Below are 13,570 nucleotides of genomic sequence, written 5' to 3' on the forward strand. Positions count from 1 at the left end.
TTGCACTTCCTCCTCTCTCCACTGTGGAATATCAGAGCTAATTTTGATTTCATTAGAAGTCTAGTTATAGGCTGCTGAGCTCACTTTGGGCTGACAGTGCACCAGCACTGGGGCTCCCCTACTACAAGCTGAATTCACCTAAGAGCTGAAATCACTGAGTGTTGTGTTAAGTAGTGGGGGAGCCTGAAGATATATTGTGGAGCAGTTTGCGGCACGGCTGGTGAAGCAGTTCAACGCGGAGCAGTGTGTGGATGGCAGGAGCTGCTTGTGGGTCGTGGAGCTGAGCGAAGGAGTTCGTGGGGCAGCTGGCGGAGCGGAGCGCAGCTGAGCGAAGGAGTTCGTGGGGCGGCTGGCGGAGCGGAGCGCAGCGGAGCGAAGGAGTTTGTGGGGCGGCTGGCGGAGCGGAGCGCTGCTATGGAGCTGTGGGGCGGTCAGCTTCCGATCATGTAAGGTGCCTCTTACCCCCGTCCCACTTCCACCCAGGTTGGGAGGTAAAGCTCCGCAGATAAACTTTCGAACTCTGGGGCTGCCCTGACCAGGGACAGAGACTTTTGGGGCATTGGACTTTTGGGACCTTGTGTGATTTGGGGTTGCTGGACTCAAGAACCAAAGGGAAAAGGGCATGCCCCAATTTGCCTGGGGTGGGTTTTTTTTGCTCATGGGTTGTGTTATGAATCCTGGTGGTGGTGTTTCCCCAACATAATGCCACATTGTTTCTCTCTGTTATTAAAAGGCTTTTGCTACACTCAGGCTATGTGCTTGCGAGAGGGGAAGTATTGCCTCTTGGAGGCGCCCAGCGGGGGTGGTATATATTTGTCCCAGGTCACTGGGTGGGGGCTCGAGCCGGTTTGCATTGTGTTATTGGAATGGATCCCCTAGATATTGAACCCGGCCCTTGTTGCTGCCAACTCTGACGGGCAGAAGGCATGCATTCAGGGGGCAGGCCCAAAGCTTCTGCAACACATCCCTGAAAGCCCTCACGGGCCTCTGGCTCTCGGCGACTCACACTGCAAATAGCTCTCACTCCAGGGTATTCAGGTATTGGTCTCCAGCCCGCCTTCTGCAGTAATCCGCAAGTACCGTTGACCGAGTTAAGACTTCCAGGAATAAGAAGCCTCAAACTGTGGCGATTGAGAAGCCCGCACTTAGAGCCACCATCCCCCCCAGGCGAAGGGGAAAAGGTCAATTCTTCTGCTACCGATGTGGTCAGGATGGACACAGTGCTGCCAAGTGCCGTAATGAAGAAAACCCCTCCTTAGTGTATGGAAAGCTGAGGATCAGTTGGGAGAGATCCGGTAGCTGCCAGAGGGTCTGGGGACGGGGACCCCCCAGGTCTGCAGGATTTGAAGATTCCCCCAGAAAAGACTGTCCAGCTGGGATCCCTGCAGGACTGATAGGGCCTCGAGCAGAGGTCACGGTGAGGATTGAAGGGGTGGAGTGTAAAGCAGTGCTTGACACTGGATCTCAAGTGACTATTATATTTCAGTCATTCTACCAACAGATGCTTAGGCACCTGCCTATACAGCCACTGACTGGCCTTGGCCTGTGTGGCCTCAGCATGGATGAATACCCCTATCAAGGGTATGTCATAGTGCACCTGGAATTCCCAGAGGAGGTTGCTGGGGTAAGAGAAGAGGTAGACACAGCTGCCTTAATATGCCCTGACCCTAAAGGGACTTCTGATGTGTCTGTGCTGATAGGGACCAACTCCAGTCTCTTCAAGGTACTCGCGGATTACTGCAGAAGGCGGGCTGGAGACCAATACCTGAATACCCTGATGATCCATACGCTTTGTGCTGAAGCCTATAGGAAAATTGAGAGCGCTAAAAGGGACACATCTGAGCTACCGCTTGGGGCACTGAAGTACGCGGGCACAACCCCCTTAGTAGTGCCTGCAAGGACGGAGCAAGAAGTGCTTGTCATGAGTACCTGTCTGAAAGGCAGTAAAGGGACATTAGCAATGATAGAGCAGCCGATGGGAGGAGAGCTCCCTGAAGGAGTGTTGGTCCCCAGTGGAGTCATAACCCTACCTGCTGAAGCCCAGGAAAGGGTGACTATACTGATTGCTAATGAAACGAGTCGTGATGTTGTTGTGAAGCAAGGACAAAAGATAGCAGACCTCTTTGAGCCTGAGTCGATTGTAAAACCCCAGTGTGAAACTCAAGTTCCGACAATAGACCCAGCAAAGTTTGACTTTGGAGATTCACCAGTGTCCGAGGACTGGAAAGATCGCCTGAGGAAGAAACTTTGTGAAAGATCCAAGGTGTTCTCACTGCATGAGTGGGATGTGGGATGTGCAAAAGGAGTAGAGCACAATATCAGACTACATGACTCTCGACCTTTCAGGGAGAGATCTAGGAAGATTGCTCTCTCTGAGATGGAAGATGTGCGACATCATCTTCAGGAGCTGGCTGCGAATGGCATCATTACAGAGTCCCGTAGCCCATACGCCTCACCCATTGTGGTAGTCCGCAAAAAGAATGGGAAAATCCGGATGTCTATTGACTACCGCACCCTAAACAGCCGTACTGTGGTCGACCAGTACACTATGCCTCGAGTGCAAGATGCCTTAGACTGTTTGCTGGGAAGCCAGTGGTTCTCTGTGTTGGATCTTCGAAGTGGATACTACCAGATCCCTCTGGGAGAAGAAGATAAGGAGAAGACAGCCTTCATCTGCCCATTAGGGTTTTATCAGTTCGAACGCATGCCCCAAGGGATTTCTGGAGCACCTGCCACCTTTCAACGTCTCATGGAGAAAGTTGTGGGAGACATGAATTTACTGCAAGTGTTAGTTTATTTGGATGACCTGATTGTGTTTGGAAGAACCTTAGAGGAGCATGAAGAAAGACTTCTTAAAGTGCTTGATAGGTTGGAGGATTATGGTCTGAAGCTTTCAATTGACAAATGCCAGTTCTGCAGAACCTCAGTGAAGTATGTGGGTCACATTGTGTCCCAAGAAGGTGTGAGTACTGATCCTGATAAAATAGAAGCACTCACTACATGGCCACGTCCAAGTAACTACAGAGAACTCAAGACCTTTCTTGGATTTAGTGGCTACTACCGCAGATTTGTGAAAAACTATGCTACGATTGTAAAGCCTCTGAATGATCTTACCAGGGGACATCAGTCCAGCAAGAACAAATCTAAGTCCAAGAATAAGGGGAGGTCCCCAAAGCCTCCTGTGCAGAGACACAATGGCCCCTTTGCACCATTTGGGCCACGGTGGGATGAGAGATGTGAAAGGGCTTTTCGAGAAATCATTACTTGCCTAACTCATGCTCCAGTCCTAGTTTTTGCTGACCCAAGCAAACCATTTATCCTGCATACTGATGCCAGTTTGGAGGGTCTGGGAGCAGTCCTGTACCAGGAAGTGGAAGGCAAATGTAAACCTGTAGCCTTTGCCAGCCGAGGATTGTCTGATAGTGAAACTCGCTATCCCACCCACAAGCTGGAATTTTTGGCCTTGAAATGGGCCATCACTGAGAAATTTCGAGACTACTTGTATGGTGCTCAGTTCCAGGTGTGGACAGACAACAATCCACTGACTTATGTGTTAACAAGTGCTAAGCTGGATGCTACAGGGCAGAGATGGGTGGCTGCCTTGGCTAGCTATGAGTTCAGCATTCAGTACCGATCAGGGAGAAGCAATGTAGATGCAGATGCATTGTCCAGGCGTCCGCAGGCTCCAGAAGTTGCTGTGATACCCACAGATGGAGTGAGAGCTATTTGCAGTGTGAGTCGCCGAGAGCCAGAGGCCCGTGAGGGCTTTCAGGGATGTGTTGCAGAAGCTTTGGGCCTGCCCCCTGAATGCATGCCTTCTGCTTCAGTGAACTATATTGCATTAGACCAATCTCCTTTGCCCATGCTCAATGCGGCTGACTGGCAAGAAGCCCAGCGGCAAGATATTGACATTCGTGATACACTACTTGCCAAAAGGGAGGGGCGAAGCCCAGCTGCGGTTGTCCCACCTAACCCGGAGGGTAAACTACTATTGAGAGAATGGACCAAACTAAAACTGATTCAGGGAGTGCTACACCGAATGACCACTGACCCTTTACAAAAACAACGAGCACAACTAGTACTGCCAAAAAAGTACAGAGCCCTGGCCATGAGGGCCCTGCATGATGACTTTGGGCATTTAGGGATGGAGAGGACCCTGGAACTTATTCGTAGTAGGTTCTATTGGCCCCGAATGGCTGAAGATGTTCACAGGAAATGTGAGACTTGCGCTCGATGTGTTCAAAGGAAAACTCTGCCCACGAGGGCTGCATATCTCAAGAACATCACCAGCAACAAACCTTTGGAGTTGGTATGCATTGATTTCTTGTCTGTAGAGGTAGACAAGAGGAATGTTGGAAACATTCTAGTAGTGACTGACCATTTTACACGGTATGCACAAGCATATCCCACACGTGATCAGAGGGCCACCACCGTTGCTCGAGTATTGTGGGACAAATATTTCTCAGTCTATGGATTCCCAGCTCGGATACACTCTGATCAGGGGCGGGATTTTGAGAGTCACCTTCTGAAGGAGGTGCTGAAGATAGCAGGAATTAAAAAGTCTAGGACAACGCCTTATCACCCCCAAGGTGATCCTCAGCCAGAGAGGTTCAATCGAACCCTATTAGATATGTTGGGAACTTTGCGACCAGAGCAGAAGGCAACCTGGAGCCAGCATGTCGCATTTCTGGTGCATGCCTACAATGCCACAAAGAACGATGCTACGGGAGTCACCCCATATCTCTTGATGTTTGGGCGAGAACCAAGATTACCCATAGACTTGTGCTTTGGTGTATCAGAGGATGGAGATAGCTATGAAACTCATCAGCAATATGTATCCCGACTAAGAGAAAAGCTGCGGGATGCTTATCGCTTAGCTACCGCTGCGGCTCGGAAGAACGCAGACCGCAACAAACATCGATATGATGCTAGAGTGCGTTCGCAGGAGCTCCAGCCGGGGGACAGAGTCCTGCTGCGAAATTTGGGTATTGCTGGCAAACACAAGATAGCTGACAGATGGAAGGCAATACCTTACCTGGTGATGGAAAAGCTGGGAGATCTGCCGGTCTACAAGATCAAACCTGAAGACGGTCCAGGGCAAATAAAGACGGTGCATAGAAACCTTTTGCTCCCTGTGGGGGAATTGGTAAGCACCCCTTATGAGATGGGCCACGGCAGGGCCGCCGGGCAGAACAGAGGTGCTAGACCAAAGCCGCCATCCAACACAGACAGTGGGCCCCCTGCAGCTAACTTACCCCTATTCTGCACATCTGAGAGTGAGTCTGAGGAGGAAGACACAACCCTGGTGTATCCTGGGATGGAGACAAGATTTCAGTCTCGATCAGCTGAACCAAACGAGAGTTTTCCCTCTTCCGCCCTAAACCCAATGGCGGAACTATTTAGGCCCCTTTCTGATACCCCGGTGCTGCTGATGAGACCCCCCTGTGATGACACACACAGGTTACTGGACAATGGGGACAGACAGGTAGAGGATGTCCTGGGCACCTTGGACCCTCCAGCGTTAGAACTAGGAGTGCAGGGGCCTACACCAGTAGCCGAGGGACCCTCCAGGGAAGCCTCTCCATCCGTCACTCAAGAGGATGTTCCCCCTACCTCGGCAACAGAGATTCTCAATAGACGAGACAGGGTGATAAGACCAGTGAAACGGTTAACTTATGATGCACCTGGGGTGACTAGTGAGGAGCCAATACATTTAGCACACAGGCTTGTGGAAGCTAAAGTGGGCTTCCTGAGGCCCTTTGGAGGAAACCAATGAGTTGGTATAAAGGGGGTGTGATTTGTCGGGACGACAAAGTCTCGGCTGGGGGGAGGATGTAAGCAGTGTCAGGATGAGCTCCACCCTGACATCTGGTGGTGAGGTGTGGCAAGTTGTGGAAAAGAACTTCAGGGGCCGATGTCATTTGCATAGGCACACCCACCACGCCTAGAATGAGACCATAGCTGCTCAAATGGTCACTTTGGCTGCTGTGGGATCCCCAGCGTCTCTGTTATTGGGGCAGGAAGAATAAATTGTTATTACCCTGATTATGGGAACTGTGCTTGGAACTGTACGTGGCCTTTTGTTATGATGGAGGGATTCACCATCAACTAAGTAGCACTCGCTAGGCAAGGGTCATGGGTTCCAAAACTGTGTGAATAGAGAGAGGCTGGGGACAAGTATTAATACTTGGTGGCATGGGCCCCTTGGTGAGGGCCTTCTATGCTAATTGCACTTCCTCCTCTCTCCACTGTGGAATATCAGAGCTAATTTTGATTTCATTAGAAGTCTAGTTATAGGCTGCTGAGCTCACTTTGGGCTGACAGTGCACCAGCACTGGGGCTCCCCTACTACAAGCTGAATTCACCTAAGAGCTGAAATCACTGAGTGTTGTGTTAAGTAGTGGGGGAGCCTGAAGATATATTGTGGAGCAGTTTGCGGCACGGCTGGTGAAGCAGTTCAACGCGGAGCAGTGTGTGGATGGCAGGAGCTGCTTGTGGGTCGTGGAGCTGAGCGAAGGAGTTCGTGGGGCAGCTGGCGGAGCGGAGCGCAGCTGAGCGAAGGAGTTCGTGGGGCGGCTGGCGGAGCGGAGCGAAGGAGTTTGTGGGGCGGCTGGCGGAGCGGAGCGCTGCTATGGAGCTGTGGGGCGGTCAGCTTCCGATCATGTAAGGTGCCTCTTACCCCCGTCCCACTTCCACCCAGGTTGGGAGGTAAAGCTCCGCAGATAAACTTTCGAACTCTGGGGCTGCCCTGACCAGGGACAGAGACTTTTGGGGCATTGGACTTTTGGGACCTTGGGTGATTTGGGGTTGCTGGACTCAAGAACCAAAGGGAAAAGGGCATGCCCCAATTTGCCTGGGGTGGGTTTTTTTTGCTCATGGGTTGTGTTATGAATCCTGGTGGTGGTGTTTCCCCAACATAATGCCACATTGTTTCTCTCTGTTATTAAAAGGCTTTTGCTACACTCAGGCTATGTGCTTGCGAGAGGGGAAGTATTGCCTCTTGGAGGCGCCCAGCGGGGGTGGTATATATTTGTCCCAGGTCACTGGGTGGGGGCTCGAGCCGGTTTGCATTGTGTTATTGGAATGGATCCCCTAGATATTGAACCCGGCCCTTGTTGCTGCCAACTCTGACGGGCAGAAGGGTTACAGAAGGAGAAGATATATGAGCAGGCAGAAATCTCATGGATAAATAGGAATTCCCACCTGATGCCAAATTGTGAATGTGCAGAGCAATGAAGAAAACAACGTATCCAGGCAGCGAGGAACTCACAGTGAAGCCATGAAAGAATGAGAAAATCGTCCTCTTCATTATAACTTGCTCTGAACAAGGGAGAAACAAATGAAACCAAACCCATGTTAGCAAACTGCTGGGATTTCTCTGCAAGTGCAGTAAATAAGCTGCAGGACACAGAGGGTGTTGCAGTACAAAGGGCAGAAGCTTACAAACATGCCATGCCATATGAAAACAAGACTAAGTGTAACATTAAACCTCTTACATTCCTGTATACATTGTTGCATGAAGCTGGTCAGATCTTTGATGTTACCCTGGTCCCTTTGTGCCACTCCAGCAGTGCAGAGGGGCCGGAAAGCCAGTGTAGGCATCCAGCTGGGAATTCTGTCAGTGTAGGGGAATCCTCAGATGGTGTAAACCCAGTGTAACCAGCTCTAGGTCACCCCTTGCATCTCCTCCATCTCCCCAGGGTTGAAGGGTTGTTGGGAGTGTGGTGGAATGGAAAGGGTGTGGCTGGAGTGCTGCTGAACTCCACTGATCCCCAGCAGATGTGATGGCCCCCTTGTAGATCTTGCCTGCTGGGGCAAGATGGAAAAGCCCTGAGGCTGCTTTTCATAATGCCAGGATCTGAATTGGCTCCTGGCAGCCCCAGGTATTGGGGCAAGTGTAAAAATGTCAAAAAGCTACTTTTGTCCTTCCTTCCTCCACATAGGTCCAGCACTAAGCAGCACTCAGAGCACAGTGCAGCTCTCAGACTGTCAGAATGAGTCACTAAATCCCTCACCTATGCCTGAGCCCAGTTCTGGAACTGTATCCCTGGGGCAGGTGGGCAGGACCCAGCATCCCTTTGGGGGATGCCCTGACCGCCAGGCTACACAGTCTTTCTCACATGCTCGGTCTCTCTGCCCAGTGACTGTTTAAGTTTTTATACACAGTGCAAGGGTCTCAGCAGGAGAGATTGAGGGATCCCCACATTGGAATGTCCCATGGCCCAGTGGTTACAGCAATCTTGTGAGAGGTGGGAGACCCTCTTCAAATCCTTTGTTCCCCCCTCGCAGAGGGGAAAATTGCATCTAGGTGTCCCACATCCCAGGGAAGTGCTCTAACCACTGGGATCAGTGTTGTAAGGGAGGAAGCAGCATCTCCTCCTCCTCCTCCTCCAGTGCTTCTAGCAAGAAATGCCTTAGGCCCCACACTCCAGGAGATGGGTTCCCAGCTGTGGGTCACTAGCACAGACAGGTGCCTCCCTGCAGCTCAGAGTTGGGTGACTAGCTCCCTGAGAAGGGCATGGCTTAGCCTCCCCCCTCTCCTTGGCATCTCCCATTGGCTAACTAGTGTGTGGTTTGCATGGATCCCATTTTTAGGTGCATCTCGCTCCCCGTTCATTGTGGAGGCAGCCTGGGCACCTAACCCAGGCTTTGTGGAGTCCAGCGATTTTCAGGGTGTCTAAAAGTTGGGCATTGCAACACTCAGCATTGCAACACCTAAACCCCTTTGTAGATCCAGGCAGAGCCGTCCCTTAGGTAGGGTGAATCAGGGTGACCACCAGAGGCCCAGCGCTTTGGGGAGCCCCGTGCTTCAATAAAATTGGGACGGTAATGATATTTAGCCCTTTGTCCCGCATCCTGACCGATGCACGATTGGGATGCCATTTGTCCCGATGCTCAGGTGAGGAGGTGGGCTGGGAGGTGAGGCAGGAAGCGGGCAGACAAGCGGGGTGAGGAGGTGAATGGGGAGTGGGCGGGAGGGGAGTGAGGAGGCAGGCAGATGGCGAGGAGGAGAGAGGCGGTCCGGCAGACGTGGGGGCTGGGGACGTCCAGGTGGATGGCGAGGAGAGTAGCGGGCAGCAGTACCGGATTTACCATGGCGCCCGACCCACGCGCCAAAGGGGCCCTGGCCCAGCCTGCTCTTCTCCGCCCCCCTCCCCCGCTCTCTCCTGTGGGGGCAGAAGCTTGGTGCTCCCGACTCCTGCTGCAATGGGGCAGGCTCCGCCGGCACCCAAGCTCCTCCCCTGCCTCTTCCCACAGCCTGCTTCGTTCTGCCCCTCCCCCTCCCTGCTGCCGAACAGCTGATCGCCCGCGCCAGGCAGGGGGAGAAGCGGAGCCGCAGCGCGCTCGCCGCTAGGGGAGGAGGCGGAGAAGAGGCGGGAGCGGGGCGTTGGGGAAGGGGGTGGAATCAGGGCATACCACCGGCATGAGCTGCTCAGGGCAGGGGGCTGGGAGCGCCCCCACAGCCCCAGCCAGCACCCCCAGCCCTGACTCCTGCACCCCCCCTCATACCCAGCCCCCCCACGCCCCATGCCCTGACTCCTGCACACACCCCCCACATCCCTACCCCCACCCTGAGCACCAAACGGGAGCTCCTGCACCTCCCACATTCCCACCTGCAGCCCTCACACCAAATGGGAGCTGCCCCAGGTAAGCGCTCCACACCCCAACCTCCTGCCCCAACCTCGAGCACTCTCCCTCACCACCCTAGCTCCTGGCCAGACCCTGCACCCCAGCTCCCAGCCCACTCTTGCACCCTAGCTCCCTCCCAGACCCTGCACCCCCAGCCCTGTGCTCAGTGCACCCCCACCCTCAGCTCAGTGCAGAGAGAGACAAAGAAAACGGGCTAGAACCAGGGAGAAGGTAGGTATCCGCTCTATGTGGGCAGGAGTGGAGGGGATCCTATTTACCCCCTCCACAGCCCTGCTGTGCTTGCAGTTTACCCCCAGCCCCTCCCTTGCTCCAGGGACCAACCCTAGCTCCTGCCCTGCTGTGCTTTTGCCCCCGGCCCCTGCCTTGCTCCAGTCAGCAGGGACTAATCCTCCCCCCATGCCCCACTGTGCTCATCCTCTCATTTTGCCTCTCAATGCTCATCCTCATTTTGCCTCTGGCCCCTGCCTCGCTCCAGCTGGGGACCAATCCTTCCCCCCCACCATGCCCCGCTGTCAAGGTGGATAAAAATCAATGACTTTTTTTAAAAAAATCAGATTTTTTTGTATTTAAATCAGATTTTTGAGGAAAAAACCTATCTAAAAATAGTTTTAATTAAGATACATTATATCTCATCATGGAATAGGGATTATAAATTCTAATTCTATAGTATGAGACAATATATTCATGTAATGTTTAAGAAAAGTTTTGTAAATGAGTTCTAATAGTTCATGGATTAGGGACCCAATTTTATGGGGTTCCACAGGCTTCTGTATAGATTATTTAGATTAATCTTTCTCTCAGTCTAGAAGATACCGTCAGAGACTCTTAGTTTTGCAGTTCTCAAACTGGGGATGTGTCTCTCCAGAGGTAACATGCTTGTTAACAGCAAAAATGTTTTTAAATAAATAAATAATATATAGAGGTGAGAAATAACAGTTGTCCCTCTGCAAATTTGTGTACACAGAGTCAATCCCTTATCTCTCTTTAAAAGTGAAAAGTTTCGAAAAGTTCAATGAATAGAAGATTGTTGGGGGCGGAATAGATCTGGACAAGGAGAAGAAGTCTGGAGATAAAATGTGAGAAGCGAGAGACATATGCTTTTTTGTAAAAATATTATGTTTGCTGTTGAAGAAAAAAATCCATAATACTTAATGTTGTTGTTTAGTTAAATAAAACAATTTAAATGTCTGTCTGGTGATGTTCTCCTCCTAATACAGCCTGGCAAGAAAATCCTCCAAATATTAATGATTAACCTGTTGAATTGGAGATAGTTCACCTCCCAATGATATCTGCTTCAATTCTCTTTGGTAAATAAAATAACCAATCATTCATTTTCTGATATAGCTGTAAAACGCATCTGAAAAGTTTTCAAAATAAATCACAGTTTAAAAATGTATAGTGTGTACCTTCTAAAAATGAAGCCTACATCTATCTCTGAGTTGTGAAGAATATATATTAAGGTTATAACAACCAACAAGAATGCACTTTTATGTAGAAAACCATGATTAAATCGAGTCTTCCTGACTACTGATTTAAATCATGATTTAAATCAAATCCACCCTGCCCGCTGTGCTCTTGCCCCTGGCCCCTTCATTCCCCAGGGGGGCCCACAAATATGTTTGGTGCCGGACCCACAAAAAGTTAATCCGGCCCTGGCCAGGAGATGAGCAGTGGGCAGGTGGGTGAGGAGGTGAGCGGCGGACAGGCACGCCGATGGTGAGGAGGACAGCAGCGGGTGGGCTGGGGGCGGTGAGGAAGTGAGCAGCGGGTGGGCGTGCCAGGCAGACAGTGAGGAGACTAGAGTGGAGGCTGGTTTGTCTCAGGCCCTGCACCCCGCTAGGGAGGGCCCTGGATCCAGGCCATGGTCCTTTGCAATTTATCAAGGTGTCTAATGCATTAGGGAGGTCCATATAGACCTGTCCTCACTCCGCCAGACTGATGAATGCACTGGAGTGCCTGATGTCTTTAAGGTACTGACCAAGGTACCATCAAACTGGTGTCTGTAGGAACACAGGACTTGCCAGACTGGATGCTTCAGAAGAAGGTACAAGAAACCTGCAGGAGGGAATTATGGGAAAGCCCATCCCCAATGGAAATTTCTTCCTAATCCCTTCCATTTATATCCCCTCTAAAGCAGTAGGGTTTTTTTTTCTCCCCCAACACTTCCCAAATCCTTACAAAGATAACTGTGGATAGTTTCCTTATCCATAGATATGTCTAATCCTTTTTTGAATTGTGCTAAACTCTTCACCTCAATGATATCTGTGGCAATGAGTTCCTCAGGTTAATTGTATGTTTTGTGAAAATGTGTTGCCTCTTATCCATTTTAAATGTGCTGCCTTGAATGCCCCCTTGTTGTATTCAGAGCAATGAACAGAAATACCTGATCTGACGTGTCTATCCTATTCCTTATTTTATGTCCCTCTATTATGTTCCCTCTTAGTTGTCTCCTCTTTAAACTAAACAGTCCCAGTCTTTTCAATCTCACTGCATAGGGCAATTTTGCCAGGCCCCTAATCACTGCTTTTGTCCATCTTTGAACCTCTCTGTTTCTGCAACTTCCTTCTTGAGATGGACTGACCAGCACTGACCACAAAACCCTTGTGAAGGAATCCCTCTGATAAATATACTGGTGTTAGAATCTTTTCCTTATCACTCATTCCTTACACATCCTCACACTTGGTTTTCTTGACCAAACTGAGCAGAGGATTTTATTGCACTGTCCACTCCTTGCCTGCGTCCATTTAGAACTCAGCGTATGAACAGTTCAAAAGATTCCCTCCACTGTGCATTTGCCAACAGTGAATTTCATTTGCTCTTATGTTGCCCATTCCCCTAGCTTGGTTAGCTCCTCTAAAGTTCCTCACAGTCTTCTCTGGTCGACTAATTAAATATTTTTGTGTCATTTGCAAATTTTGCCACCTCACTGTTCACCCCTTTCTTGGGTCATTAGTAAATGTATTGAACTGACCATTGTGGTCAATCTTTTGCCATGATGAAAACTAACCACTTATTTCTACTTTTTGCTTTCTGTCTCTTAAAGCACCTCTAGACTGGTAAAACAAGTCACATTTAAAAACATATTTTAAAACATGATCTTCCACCCTGTGGAAACAGGATTTAGCAACTTTTAAAAGCATGTTATCTGGTTATGTTCAGCCCTAGACTCTTCCAATGCTAATGTTCTTTATATGCTCCTTCAGATCCCCTGTGCATCCCTGGTGACTTCAGTTCTTTAGTTTATCAACTTTCTGATGTTGTGAAAATTGCCATGGCACCTGCGACATTCTGGAGGATGAGGTCTGGGGAATGAGTCTGCTGAAAGCCTGTTTCAAAGATGCCCCTTACAACCCACTATGTCGCTGTAGTGCCCAAAGCACAATCAAATAACGTTTCCATTTCAAATATGACACTGTCTTTCTGGTCGATCTCACTGGGGCGATTGAACTGATAGGAGTTCATAAGACTCCTGATGCTCATTTTTTACCTACTTCTGCAGACAAAAAAGACTTTCAACATTTTAAATAGGTTTTCTGTGTGTGTACGTGTGGAAGGGGAGGCTGTATCTTGGGTGACCCTTTTGATTATGTTAAGTCAAAATTTCTCCACAAATCAGATTTCCTCCCCAGCTCCTGAGCTGCCTACCAATTTCAAATCAATCTGCCTATGTCTCTGATTCAGCAAAGCACTGAAGCACGTGCTTAACTTTCATCACAGGCCTAAGTCCTGTGGCACATAAAATACAACGTTGGCTCTCCTGAACCACGGCCTATATATGTGCAAAATTCAACTTCAAATAGAAACTTTCTTGCCAACTAGGAGCAGTTATCGCTGCTCCATAATGACCTGTAGAGCTTGTCTCTCCTGAGTGCTACTGTGCCGCAAGCCAGGGTGTAAATCCACAGTGCTCCAGCCTGCT

The 13,570-nt window shown here is 50.0% G+C and overlaps 1 protein-coding gene and 1 pseudogene across 2 annotated transcripts in view; both read right to left on the reverse strand.

The window, feature by feature from the left end:
• The window catches only part of LOC144275109 (uncharacterized), an 807,364-nt pseudogene that overhangs the window by 207,060 nt on the left and 586,734 nt on the right, over window positions 1-13,570 (reverse strand). The gene's annotated exons all lie outside the window — the stretch shown is intronic.
• LOC144275096 (butyrophilin subfamily 1 member A1-like) overlaps window positions 1-13,570 on the reverse strand; it is a 52,739-nt gene that overhangs the window by 30,730 nt on the left and 8,439 nt on the right. The window contains exon 2 of the mRNA XM_077834228.1: window positions 7,204-7,320. Within this exon, the coding sequence (XP_077690354.1) occupies window positions 7,204-7,309 (106 nt within the window). The 5' untranslated portion in view covers window positions 7,310-7,320. The remainder of the gene's footprint in view (window positions 1-7,203; window positions 7,321-13,570) is intronic.

Source organism: Eretmochelys imbricata, chromosome 14 (genome assembly GCF_965152235.1).
Source record: "Eretmochelys imbricata isolate rEreImb1 chromosome 14, rEreImb1.hap1, whole genome shotgun sequence".
Lineage (NCBI taxonomy): Eukaryota > Metazoa > Chordata > Testudines > Cheloniidae > Eretmochelys > Eretmochelys imbricata.